Genomic DNA, 14,653 nt, shown 5'->3' with positions numbered 1-14,653 from the left:
GGTTTGAGCAAACCTTGGGAGATGCTCAGGAACATGTTGAGGTTCTCAAAACCACATTCAAGGAGAGTAGGCCTCCATAGAAGTTTATGACGTGTATGGCCTTGATAGACAGCATCATAGACTCAAAGCCTTCCAGCTTTGAGGAAGCAGCTAGCGAATATGTGAGGCCTCGCCCCGACCCATCGTAGCATAGTGATACCTTATTATCATTTTGATACTCACGACTTGAGATGTCGAGACATTATCTGATGCTTAGAACATATTATATTATTTCATGCTGTGTGATGTTATTTTCAGATATTTGATGTTTGTCATTTAATGTTTTATGTATATGTACGTCGATGAAATCAGTAAATGTAGGATTGATACTTTGATTTAAGAGATTTTAAATGGTTAAGAATTAAGTAGGATGAAAGAAACCCTGATTGATGTATGTTTCAATTTATGTGAATTTCTGATACGTATATATATATGTACATGTGATTTTATGCGACTACTGATGTGTGCAATGAGTGTGCAGATATTTTAGCCGGGAAAACCGACGGAGGAACAGAACTGATCTCTATGTGCTAATTTTGGAAACCTTGTTGTTCGTAATTCAAGTATTTTAATTGTGAGATGTATGTATCTTTCTGTGATCAGTAAATGTTAATGTTCGTAACTGTGTTCTTTTAGTGTCGCTTGACACTCGTGAATTGTTTATGTTCTTTAGCGTGCTAGTTAGGTTTAGCTGTGTAACCTTTGGACCTAAGTCGGATTAAGTTACTGTCTGTTTGCTAATTGGGTTCTTAATCGAGTTTAGTCACCCTTAATCCGAATTAGTGCTTGATCTGCATTTTTGAGTTGTTAGATGGTCCTATTTAATTTCTAGCTTTTGTTTGGCTCTAAACTTATTCCTAAGGCTTTAAAACATGAAATATTTATACCCAAGGGGTATGGGTATGGGTTGGGGGTCTTTTCCAACCCCTAAGCCCCTTTTGTTGACTTTTGAGATCACTCAAAAAGTCTCATTTTACCTATGTGCGAAAATTGCAAGTGGTTACCATGAGTTGCCTTACCTCAACTCCACTTAGTGTTTAACCATAGTGTGGCTTGAGTTAGGAGCTTCTAGATTTGTAGGTGGGTGGGAGAAGTTATTGTTTTTTGTTGGCGGTTGAGTTTGAGGCTTATTTAGAGGCCCTTCTTGGAGTAGTAGGGGTTGTTACCCAATCTCTACATTTAGAGAGGAGTCTTGGAAGATTGAAGCAAGGAAGGGAAAAACTCTACTCAAACTTGTTCATTTGCCATTACCTCTTTGTGCAGGTAGGAATTCTCATCTCCTTGTTCAGATTTTCATGTTTGTCTCATGCTTATGCTACCTTGTTGATGTTTGAATGCTTGTATGATTGTGGGTATGTTGGGAAGATTTGAAAACCATGTTTTTTTTTTAATGTTTTCTTTTCTTGTTTATGTTTGAATTTTGAGATTTTCTTGCATAGGTGTTTTGGCATTACTCAGCCTTGGAGAGGGCAGAAGTGGCCAATTTCGAGAAAGGTCCTTTTAGTTGGACTCCAACAGTGTAGAGTCTCTTCTCAGGACGAGAAGAGGGAGAGAGGGTAGGGTGTTATGGGCCCCTACCTGTCAGCACAAACCTCGTATGAGTATGGCATGTTAAAATGGAAGAACGGAAGTTCTTGATTTATAGCCTCGATTGGGCACCTGGTTTGGTGTTGTGTTTGACATCTCCTGTTGGAAAAATCCACCTTTCCCTAGTTTTGATTCATTGTGAATCCTATTGTGAAAGCCTTGTATGAATATGTATGTTTGTTTTGTTTCTTGGTCATGCTTGTGGTCACCTGGTCAGATTCTGTTTCCTGCACGGTTCGTAGAAATGCGTTGCAGAATTTGATATGGAACCCTTGATGAGGGTCATGAAGGAAATTTAATTTAAGTGTTGTAATTTAGGATTGAAATCCTATGTTATTTGTATCTCAAAACCTTGTTGTAATGGCAACAATGCCGGGTTTTCTTCCTGGTTCTTTCCCGGTTGAGCCTTTGAATCAGGTTTGCCAATGAAATGATGATTGAGTATAATTCTTTATCATGTGATTCAATCGTAATTTTAAATTAGATGGATGCACATCGGAAATAAGATGTTTTGATGATGGTTTAATTGAGCAAAATTTTCCAGTTTCCTTATATGTTCAAAATGAAAATTATGTTAAGGAAAGAAAATAATGGATATGGTTGATATAATTTAATTCAAGTTTGTTTAGGAAATCAAATTAATCATGCATTGTTGTGACACGATTATTAACTCCATGTTTTAAATCCATTCAATTAATATACTCCTTGTAAATATATATATATATATATATATATATATACATCACTTTGTAATCTATACTTAGAAAAATAAAGCTTCAAAAAAAATTTCCCCCAAGAGCAAAATGCTCTCTGGATTTTGCATAGAGGAAGGAAATTAATTTATTTGTGGAACAGAGAATATTCTCTGTTGATTCCTTGTTTCAAATTTAAATTCAAAATAAATAATCAATAAAATGAATATGAATAACTAAAGAAACATTATACTAATATCTAATATCCTAAATATCTATTTTGCTACCTATAAAACTTTATAACATCAATGCCCTACCTTCTTCCTTGGACGTCAGTATGGAGGGAAGATTTAAAATTGTTTTAAATTTTTGCAAAGTCAAACTGTCATCACATGGGATGACATCACCCTCTGTCCCCTCCATTGATTTCGTTGCCCACGTTTAGGAGATTTAACTATTTTTTTTTATGCTTTTACACCCCCCCTTGAGTTTGGTCGCCACCTCACAGTCTGATGGGAGGCCGGGTGTCAATATGTACCCCCTTGGCAGCGCGCTGTCCCAAGCACAGCGCTTGGGAAGTGCGTGGTTAAGTGGGGGAGAGAGCCGTTTTGGCAGGTGGGGGTTTGTGGTAGGGTGTAGGGGGAGTAGAGGTAGGGGGGGGTTAGTGTAGGTGTTAGTAGGGGTAAGGTTAGTATAGGTTAGTATGATGTTAGGTTAGTCTAGTTTAGTTTAGTTTGTTTGTTTTTATTTATTTATTTTAATTTGTGTTATTTAAAATGATTAAATTAAGTTAGAGTGTTAAGGGGTTAGTTTAGATGTTAGTTAGGTTAGATTAGTTTATTTGCTTGTTAGTTTAATTTTATTTAATTGTAAGTTATTTTAAATTTAGTTTGTAGTTATTAACTAAGTTGATTTAAGTTAGTTTTTATAATGTTAGTTTAGTTTAGTTTTAGATTAATTTATTTGTTAATAATTTTAGTTAGGTGTTAGTTAATTTTGTTTTGTCATTTGTTAATAGTGTTAGTTTATAAGTTGTTATTGTAGGTTAGTTTAAATTGACATTGTTAATTATTGTTTTTAAAAATTGCTATGATATTACAAAAGTTAGTTTATGGTTGTAGTTAGTTAATTTATTTTAAGATTGTTTTTAGTTAGTTATACATTATGATAGTAAAATTTAGTTTTTTTAATATTAATGTTAATTTTAATTAGTCTTTGAATATTATTTAGTCTTTCTTTAATAGGTTGATAATTGATCATAACTTAATAGTTTATATAGGGATATGGGTAGATGTAATGTTTCTTGTAATAAATTCTTGATCTGATATTTTCAAAATAATTTGGAACGAACTCATTTAAATTGTTATTTAAATAATTTTCATGTATTGTTATAGAGGAAATTTAAATCTATTGTTTTAAGATTAATATGAAACGAAATAAACATCAATATTATTTTAATATTGAGAGCTTCATTCTAACGATGTATGCCTTCACAAGATATGTAACTTAAGATGAAATGAAGAGAATCTTTTCTTGAAATGTGATTCAACCTTATCGAACTTTGAGCATTCTAATAATTATAATTTAAAAAAAAAATTGTGTGTTTTTGCCCATGTAGTTTGGGCATGACAGAATAGGTGTTGAGAGATGCCATGGTGGAGGAGCATAACTCCATCATAAAAAATAATGTTTGGGAATGTGTGCAAAGACCAGTGGGGAAGTCAGTAGTGACTTCTAGATGGTTGTTCAAAATCAAACTTGCAACAAATGGCAGTGTAGAGAAGTATAAAGCAAGATTTGTAGCTAGAGGATTCTCTCAGAAAGAGGGAGTTGACTACGACGAGACCTTTGCTCCTATTGCTAGATATTCTTCTATTCGAGTTGTTATATCCATTGCTTCAGAGTTAGGGTGGAGGATTCACCAGATGGATGTGAAGACAACATTCCTCAATGGAATTGCTGAGGAAGAAGTATATATAGAGCAGCCACAGGAGTTTGAGGTACATGACAGAGAGTCGCAACTATGCAGGCTTAAGAAAGCCTTGTATTGACTCAAACAAGCTCCAAGGGTACTCCAGGATCGACAACAATTTGCACAACATGGGTTTTACCAAGAGTGAGGCAAATTCCAACCGATACTTCATACTAGTTGGATCTGAGATCCTCATCTTGGTGCTCTATGTGGTAACACAATTTGAGATGGAGGACATTTGGTTGATACATTACTTTCTAAGACTTGAGGTTTGGCAAAGATCGAGTGAGATCTTTCTCGGACAAGGGAAGTATACACTGCAGACCTTAAGAGATTCAAGATGTAGAACAATAGATCAATGGCTACTCCGATGGTAACCAACCTGAAGAAGGTTGATTCTTCAAAGTCAGACAAGCAATTAATTGGCTCATTGATGTATCTCAAAAACACTCGATCAAACATTTGTTTTGTTGTAAACACCTTGAGTCGGTATATGGGACAGCCAAGACAGGTTCATCGAATCACAACAAAGCATGTGCTCAGATATTTGCAGGGTACAATGGAGTATGGTTTGCAATACCTCTATGGAGATGGGGTAAAGTTGCAAGGGTATTCTGATTTAGATTGGGCAAGAGTGATACAAATCAGAAGAGTACTTCAGGATGTTGTTTCAATTTAGGGTCAGCCATGATTTCTTAGTTCAGTAGGAAGCAAACCTCAATAGCACTCAGTTCAGCTTTAGTTGAGTACATGACAGCCAATTTGGCAAGTTGTGAAGCAGTTTGGATTCGTAAGTTGCTTACAAGTTTATTTGATCAGGATTTCGAGCCTACTGTGATTAATTGTGACAATCAAAGTTGCATAAAACTCTCAGAGAATACAGTGTTTCATGATAGGTCAAAACACATTGAGATCAAATATCATTTCATCAGAGACAAGGTCTTGAAGGGAACAATTAAGCTTTAGTATATTTCGACGAGTGAACAAGTTGCAAACATACTCGCCAAACCCTTGCTAAAAGGGAAGTTTGTTTTCTTTCGAGACAAACTTGGACTGGTGGTGAATGCCTTCCTCGCTAAGAGGGAGTGTTGATAATTGTAGCTCATAAAGGTAAGTTAGAAGTAGAGTTCAAGTAGGACTCTACTTTATCCACCTAACTAATTAAAGTACATACCTAAGAAGAAGAGTTCAAGTAGGACTCTACTTTATGGAAGTAGACTTCAAGGAGGACTATTTTTCCCAACTGCTATTATAAAAGATACGTAAGGGTTAAACATAATTTAATAATCTTTCTCAAGAAGGACATTTTGAGAGAGAGAGAGAGAGAGAGAGAGAGAGAGAGAGAGAGAGAGAGAATTACAGAAGAGACTTCTGATTTTCAGCTGGGCAGAAAGAAGAAAGTTTACAACAGTTAACAGCAAAGGAGAAGGTAGCAATACCAAGTATACTCCAAGTTTTCTGTTTTGTTTGTAACTTGTTTCAGAGCCATTTTCCCATGTAATAAAAGCTCTTGAAAGTTCTGAAGTTATTTTGAATGATGAACTGATTAAAGAGCATATGAATTGTGTATGAATGTGTTTTGTTTTTCTAAGTTTTCCGCTGCTTTATTTCGTTAAATAAATCTAGTAGTGTAAATCTAGATCTGATCTATTTACCTATATACTAGATTTAAGAAATTAACACCTTGGCCTTTGTCTTTCAAAGATCTTCATGGCATTTCACTATAGCTGCTAGCCTTTAAGGTGATTTGACTTGTCATTTACCTCCCACAAGCAATGTGGGATAAAAGAGTTTCACCTTCTAGAAGCTTCCCTTTTAGTTAATTAATTTCCCATGTTTAATTTATTTATTAATTTAAAAAAGGGGCTATCACGGAAAAATCAATCCATGCATGGATCTCTCAAAATTGGCCAAGTCCCAATTATATTTCCGAACTTCACATCCACAGATCAAATGGGTGACATCCACACATTATTTCCACTTATTTCAAGTAGGGAAATTGAACCATAGCAAGGATAGTATTCAATTTTCATTAAAAAAATTCATCTTGTTTACTCTTAAAAGGGAAATTTGACCCACATCAAGATAGTCATCTTCCATACTTTGAAAAAAAATCGATTTCCATTATCATTCTTGAGGAAAAAAAGACCCATGTGTGGAAGGATGAATTCCACACTTAGAAGAAAAAATCCAATTTCCATAATCACTCTTAAGGGAAAAATGACCCATGTGTGGATGAAATCCACACTTCGGAAAATTCACTTTCCAAATTGCTCCCAAAGGAAAAATGACTCATGTCTAGATATTTCTATCTTCGCCCTCCAAAATTTGGCTTAATACAAAACCAAAGGGAGATTTGCCTTGTGTTTGGACTCTTCATTGTCATCTTTTCTCACTAGATTCTAGTTTAGGAAAAATCGACCAATGTCTAGATAATTTCCACACTTGGAAAAGTTTCAAGCAAATGTCATCCAAAGTGGGGAAATTCATAGTATGTCTAGATTTATATGCTAATTAAAGAGAGAAAATGCATACCATGTCAGGATTTCGATTAAAATAAGTGGGAAAATTCATTGTAAGTCTGGATTTTGTGTATTTTTATAGTGAAAAATGACTTTCTTTAAAATTTTGACCATTCAAAGTGTGAAAAATCAATTTCTACAAGGATTTTACGACCCTTATCCATGGAATATGCCTTTATATGGAATTGTGGACTAATTGGCTAGCCCAAATTTAAAAACACTTAGAATTTTCATTTAACCCACTATAACTTGACCCCAGAATTCAACATTCCCACTTAAGATTGCAACTTGGCCACTTGATTTCTTTACCACCACTAGTCTTTGAGAGCACTGAACTGCTGAATTTACTGCAAAAAACCCAACTAACCTAAAGACTACAAGCTAAAAGAGGAGATCCACATTTGCAATGGGGTGATGGTGTAAAAAGGTCACAACAGGATCCTCAATCATAGAAGGTGAGAAGTTGACTTGAAAGAGGAGAATAACATGCAGTCCTCACAAGGTATATCAACTCCTAAAGAGGGTAAAGGACCATGAAGCCAAAGAGAACAAGGTCCTGTAGTTGGGCCTAGGGTAGAGGATGCTTGGAGCACCTCATCATGTCTTCCGTCACAACCCTCGTTATGGTTAAACTGTGGTTGAACTCCCACATAATCTTTGAGATTTGTTGTATATATCGATATATATCTATGCAAGCTTTAACAGAAGCATAAAACCTACCCCAATAATAACATTCTCAAAAGAATTTGATCAGACACAAAATTAAAAATCGATGCAGATCATAAAAACAATTCCATTTGAAACAGATTACAAAAACATTTATATTTCGTATTAAATAACAAAAAAAGCCAATTCTGATTTTCTTGCAAATGAAGAAATGACAACTTAAAAGATGAAACAAACAAATGCTAATTTTGTTCTAAAAGCGGTTCCAAGCACCATTCGCTCACACAACTTTTGCTTCTAACACTAACTGTCGGACTCATTTGTCGTTGCTCCAAAAGCTTGAGCTGTCAATGCCCAATACAAATGCCAGATTTAACCCGACCCGTGGGAGGTGGTTAAGCCAAATCAAGCATCTCCAAGGAGTTGTTGACCACCAAGTCAACAATCTCCACCCTTAACGATGACTAAGCCTTCATCACCCATTGAAGGGAGACTCAAACTTGAGACTTGAGGAGACTTGAGGCTCTAATACCAATTTTGGAAAATCATTTGTTGTTGCACCAAAAGTTCAAACTGTCAATGCCCTATACAAATGCCATATTTAACCCAACCCATGGGAGGCTGTTAAGCCATATCACAAATCTCCAAGCAAGCGTTGATCACCAAGTCAACACTAACATTGTGGCTTTCCTATCCACAACAACTCCCACATAGGACTTCCTGACAACAATAATCAACATGTAATCCCTCACATTTCCAAGATTTGCCATGTCATCCTCTCTTAAAATCCACCAAACTTTCTGCATTACTGCACCTTCAAAATTGGCTGTGAATCAATTGATACAGAATACACCAGATTTACCCCCAATTGCATCAAATTTTCCCTTCTATCCAGCACATTTGCCTCCAAATTGGCTACAATTCTCACCTGTCCTAAAGAAAACTGCCTGATTTCTTTGGGCTCTCGAAAGAACTCTATCGTCAGAATAATCCCAGTTCAAATTGATCATAGGTCCTAGAACATGAATTTCTTCATTTGGTGCCAAGTTTTTAAAGGCATCAATGAACTAAACAATGTTATTTCACATAAGCCTGCCAATCTGTAGCAATGTTTCCGAGGCTATCTAGCAAAAGAGAAATGAAGCACCCATATGACCATTCTGTAGCAATTTCCTGCCACAGAAGACTGAACAGCTTCCTTTTCCATTAAGGAAATGTGGAAAAACAAGGGTAGCTGCGATAGAGATCTTACCCCACCCCTGGAGATTACAGATATTTCTTATTCTATGTTGCTTTATAATTATTGGTCCAGTTATGATGTTTGTCTCTGCAAGAGCTCATAATGTCATCGCATTTTCATTCATGGTGTCTACCTTTATCAGTGTTCTCTGCTACACTCTCATGCTGCTGTATGTTGTTCTCCTTGTGCTCTCATCATTTTTTGTGCTCATGCATCTCCGTTCTTCTGTGCGACATCTCTGTGTGTTTCTTCAGTGGAAATGGTCCACGATTACTATCTCTTAGTATCTTATGTCCTCATATATCAACTAGACTTCATGACTTGGCACTGATAATATTCTAGAGCTGATGACATAACATCTTACTTGTCCAGGTTCTTTTGTGGATAAAGCATTCTCTTTCCTATTTCAAGCGGCAACCATTTTTCATTCCACTAAATAATGTCACTTCTATTAGTGCTAAATCATTTTAATATTGTATGGCAGTGAAGTATGTAACAGCAATCAAGTACCAGTGTGACCGATGAGACTCATATCTTATATAGTATCAGCTCATAATTAATATTCTATTCCTTCCAAAGAAATTTTTTTGTCACAGTGCCTTTGTAAATCATAAAGCTCTCTCAGCTCTGAAAATTAAAAGTTTTTCAAGCTTCCTCGACGTGTGTCTACTGGATCATACCTGTATTGAATTTGTTTCAATTGTCTCTCTGTGTATGAGCAGCTTGTTATGTTAGGTAGTATCCAATATGTGAATAAATGCTATGATCTATTGTATTATTTTTCTTTGCATCATGTCTTGCTTGAGGAGATATTTTTGTTAAGAACTCTGATCAAAGTGTGATCATTGAGTTCTGAAGATTTTTATCAGTAGCAGAATTTTCGTAATAAGTTCTAAGGATCTCAATAAAGGAATTACTTTTCAGTGGGTTGGGTTGCTTCCCTTGTTGAGGATAATTTTTCCAAGGATAATTGCATTGTGTTGTCTAATTGCTTTACATTTAATCTGATTTAATTGTCTTTTCATTGTTTCTGGTCCAAAATTCAACAGGAAACACCATATATTATTTTCTTGGGATCAGGGGTTCTAGTCATGCTTAAACCTGTGGCAAAATGTATAATTGCAGAATTTGTAGCATAAATTAATTTTTAATTTGTATGAATGTGTGTGAACGATTTCTGACAATAAGAATTTTGAATATTGTATCAGAATTGAATTCTACAAAGACAAAGTCAGCAACAGTGCCATGAGTAGACATTTCAAAAATGCCAATGATAGATGTATATTTAACAGTGACTCTTATGTTTATAAATCTTTAGAATGTAGTATGAGTTGAAGCATACTTGTTATAATTTAAATTTTACTGTTATACATGTTCAAAAAATATTAAGAATGTAGGCTGGATTGTGATGTACCCCTTATGAGGTTAGATTTCACTGTGAACCCTGTTTGTAAATCATAAAAAATGTGGAGTGTATAATATGTCACTGATCCGTATCTGATGGGCATTTACAAATCTTGTAAATGTGGGATAAGTTTTGATACCAATTATGTGTCGTTTTGACTATAACCCATGTTTGCAAAATCTTAGGGATGTCGACTTAGTTTTAGTGAGTCAATTATGGATTACATCTTATCATGATACATCCTTACAAATTTTAGGAATCTAGAGTAAATTGCATAGTTTCCATTTGAGTGTAATTAATAATTAAAATCTTAAGAATGTGAGGCAAATTGTATTGTACCAATTATGGGTTACATTTGATGATCCAGGTTAACAAACCTTTAAGATGTGGTGTGAGTTGCAGTATACTATAATAAATTACATGCCACTCAGATCCACTTATCCAAATTTAACATATGTGACGGGAATGGTCATGTGTCAATTATAATTTACATTTGACTATGATCCATGTTTACAAATCTTAAGAATTTGTCAACTTAGTTCTAGCCTACCAAAAACAGGGAATACATTTAAATATAATCCACGTTTAAATGTAGGTTGAAAGAATGTGTTATGAATTACACCATATAAGAATCAATTACAGTCATCAGTAATCCCCATCTAAGAATCTTTATTACTGTGGTCTACGCACATCTACACAACCTTAAAAGGAAGAGCACAATCTACCCCAATAGTTACACATACAAAAGAGTTTGATGTCGATTTCAAAATAACATAGACTATATTCGATAGTAAAAAACCGATACAGATAATAAAAGCAAATTCAAGTTGATACAGATTATAAATACATTTCAGAATTTATGTTAAATGACAAAACAAGGCAACTCTGATAATGTTTCAAATAAAGAAACAACAAGCTAAAAGACTAAACGAACAAACCCTAATGCCCTTCCAAAAGGAGTTTCAGGCACCCTTCTCTCCCGCAGTTTTCGCTTCTTCACTGGCACTGACACGGAGGCTTTCTTGTCCCCGGCACTTGCCACGTTGGGCTTCCTGACGACAGCATTTGGCATATCATCTCTCACGTCTCCAACATTTGACACGTCACCCTCCCTCTTCGAATCCTTCAAATCTTCTGCGCTTCCTATCACAGAATCCGCCAAAGGCTCTGCAACCATTGGTTCATTGTCCACCAGATTTGCTCCTGGATGGGTCAGATTTACACTGGTATCCACCACATTCTCCCCAAAATCGGCGACAAATCTCTCCTGCCCTAAAGAATTTGCCCTAATTTGTTTTGGGTCTCGAAAATTCTCCGTCACCGGAGAAATCTCCCGCTCAAATTCCACCCTACGTCGTTCTGCAACATTAATTTCTTCACTTGGCGCCGAGTTTTCAGAGACAGCTGTGAAATAAACGACGCTACTTTTCTTCCTTTTATTAGCTTTTTCATACTCGTGTATCTTTCCTCGCGTGAGCCCGGCAAGATCCGTAGCAGTATTAACGAGGTTATTTAGCGAAAGAGAAATGAAGCTTCCAATGTCACCATTCTGTAGCGATTTCATTGCCACAGAAGACTGAGCAGCTTCCTTTGCTACTAACGTAACTCCATCTATTATTTTCTTGAGCTCGCGGGTTCGAGCCATGCCAAACACTGCGGAAATATGCAGAATTGCAGAGTTTGATATATTCTAACTCAAATTTAAATCTGCAGAATTGCAGAGTTTGATATATTCTAACTCAAATAATAATAAATTTGTATGTATGTGTGGGAATGACTTCTGACGATAGGAGTTCTGAATTGCATTAGCATTGAATTCTGCATAATCAAAGTCAGCAGCGGCGCCACGACTCCAAATTAGAGAAGAACTGCTCATAGACGTTTATGAAAATAATGAATTATTAATTAGTATGGCGAGTAATTTAATATATCGATGCAGAGTTTCGATTAGAATTGAATTTCGCAAAAACAAAATCAGCGTCAGCGCCATGAGCATTCAACAACGGCTTTGGACGTCTATGCATCCAAAGGAGGTGAAGCTGTATGATGAAAGCATAAATGAAGATTTATATAATTGAAAAGTGAAAAAATTGATTAAATGATTGTACACTTTTAACTATAGTAATTATTGTGATATGAATATCAGGATTTAACTGTGTGATTTTGAGTCAAACTCGATGACCCATGTTTCATGAGTAGTGATTCAACATGAATCCATCTCTCATGAGAATAAATGGAACACTTAACACTCATTGGATCTAGGTGATGCTCACAGGGGTGAAGCACCGGGACTTCCCGGGAGGTCACCCATCCCAGTACTACTCCAGCCTGAGCGCGCTTAACTACAGAGTTTCCTCCATAGTTAAACCCAAAGCTTGCAACCCCATTTGCAAAACCTTCACCAAGTGTTGTGCCTTATGAACCATTCATTAGAAAGCCCCTTAAGCTCATCAATTGATAAGTAGGAGATAATTTCCACAGCTAATCAAATTGTGATATGAATATCAGGATTTAACTGTGTGATTTTGAGTCAAACTCGATGACCCATGTTTCATGAGTAGTGATTCAACATGAATCCATCTCTCATGAGAATAAATGGAACACTTAGCACTCATTGGATCTAGGTGATGCTCACAGGGGTGAAGCACCGAGACTTCCCGGGAGGTCACCCATCCCAGTACTACTCCAGCCTGAGCGCGCTTAACTACAGAGTTTCCTCCATAGTTAAACCCAAAGCTTGCAACCCCATTTGCAAAACCTTCACCAAGTGTTGTGCCTTATGAACCATTCATTAGAAAGCCCCTTAAGCTCATCAATTGATAAGTAGGAGATAATTTCCACAGCTAGTCAAATTGTGATATGAATATCAGGATTTAACTGTGTGATTTTGAGTCAAACTCGATGACCCATGTTTCATGAGTAGTGATTCAACATGAATCCATCTCTCATGAGAATAAATGGAACACTTAGCACTCATTGGATCTAGGTGATGCTCACAGGGGTGAAGCACCGGGACTTCCCGGGAGGTCACCCATCCCAGTACTACTCCAGCCTGAGCGCGCTTAACTACAGAGTTTCCTCCATAGTTAAACCCAAAGCTTGCAACCCCATTTGCAAAACCTTCACCAAGTGTTGTGCCTTATGAACCATTCATTAGAAAGCCCCTTAAGCTCATCAATTGATAAGTAGGAGATAATTTCCACAGCTAGTCAAATTGTGATATGAATATCAGGATTTAACTGTGTGATTTTGAGTAAAACTCGATGACCCATGTTTCATGAGTAGTGATTCAACATGAATCCATCTCTCATGAGAATAAATGGAACACTTAGCACTCATTGGATCTAGGTGATGCTCACAGGGGTGAAGCACCGGGACTTCCCGGGAGGTCACCCATCCCAGTACTACTCCAGCCTGAGCGCGCTTAACTACAGAGTTTCCTCCATAGTTAAACCCAAAGCTTGCAACCCCATTTGCAAAACCTTCACCAAGTGTTGTGCCTTATGAACCATTCATTAGAAAGCCCCTTAAGCCCCTATAGTAATTATATTGTTCTTGAAAAGAAAGTTCATATGTCTGACATATTTATTAATATTTGTGATATTTTTATTAGAATTTAATTATGAAATTTTTAAGTCAAATTTATTATTAGTTCTTGTCTATGGTAGGAAATTTATGCATTCGTTAAAAGCGAATGATCTTATTAGTTTGTTCAATCAGGAGCTTTTATTTATTGATATCCATTTTCTACTATAGACATCTTTTTTTGACATTTTTGCCAACTTAATGAAACTTATTTTCATACAATTTGATTGGTCTATGTGTGCTACAGTCATGAGTTTGAAAGTTTTTAATTTTTTTTTTTTGCACATAAAATCATTTATTTTTCTCTTTTTGCACACTTTAGATATTAATCTATTATGGTTATAGTTGTATTCCATTTCGAAGAAATCAACAGAAACAAACAAAACAAGAGAACATAATAAGTAATAATTATAGAGAGGACATATGGGTCAACATTTGTCCTGTGAGCATTGATTATGGATGTCATTATATTCCATTTGTACCAAATCAACACAAACAAACAACACACTGCAACAAGGTAATCAATTTGAGAGATGACATATGGGTCAACATTTGTCCTGTGAGCATTGATTATGGATGCCATTATATTTTATTTCTAAGAAATCAACACAAACAAACAATACACTACAACAGGGTAAGCAATTTGAGATATGGCATATGGGTCAACCTTTGTCCTGTGAGCATTGATTATGGATGCGATTATAGATGTCAGAAAAAAAAAAATGTATAGTTGTGGCTAATAAATTATTTTTAAGTCAACATTTGTCTTGTGTGAGCATTAATTATGGAATTCTCTAGAATTGTTGTTTCCTTATTTATAGCATTGGTTGATTATTTTTAAATTACATTTCTAAAAGCTTTTGTCTGTTGCTATTGGAGTACATGGTATGTCAGAGATTTCTCTATTCTTTTTATTTGAAATTATATTGTGTTCTAGTTGTATTT

The 14,653-nt window shown here is 35.8% G+C and overlaps 1 protein-coding gene across 1 annotated transcript in view; it reads right to left on the bottom strand.

The window, feature by feature from the left end:
- Positions 1–12,143, bottom strand: part of ABC1 (ABC transporter 1) — a 204,574-nt gene extending 192,431 nt beyond the window's left edge. The window contains exon 1 of the mRNA XM_089824290.1: positions 11,062–12,143. Within this exon, the coding sequence (XP_089680416.1) occupies positions 11,062–11,768 (707 nt within the window). The 5' untranslated portion in view covers positions 11,769–12,143. The remainder of the gene's footprint in view (positions 1–11,061) is intronic.
- Positions 12,144–14,653: the final 2,510 nt, after the last annotated feature.

Source organism: Cupressus sempervirens, chromosome 4 (genome assembly GCF_028749045.1).
Source record: "Cupressus sempervirens isolate cs-2001-9-10 chromosome 4, ASM2874904v1, whole genome shotgun sequence".
In the NCBI taxonomy this organism is placed as follows: Eukaryota; Viridiplantae; Streptophyta; class Pinopsida; order Cupressales; family Cupressaceae; genus Cupressus; species Cupressus sempervirens.
Note: the sequence above shows the minus strand (reverse complement) of the source record. Positions and strands in the feature narration are given on the sequence as shown.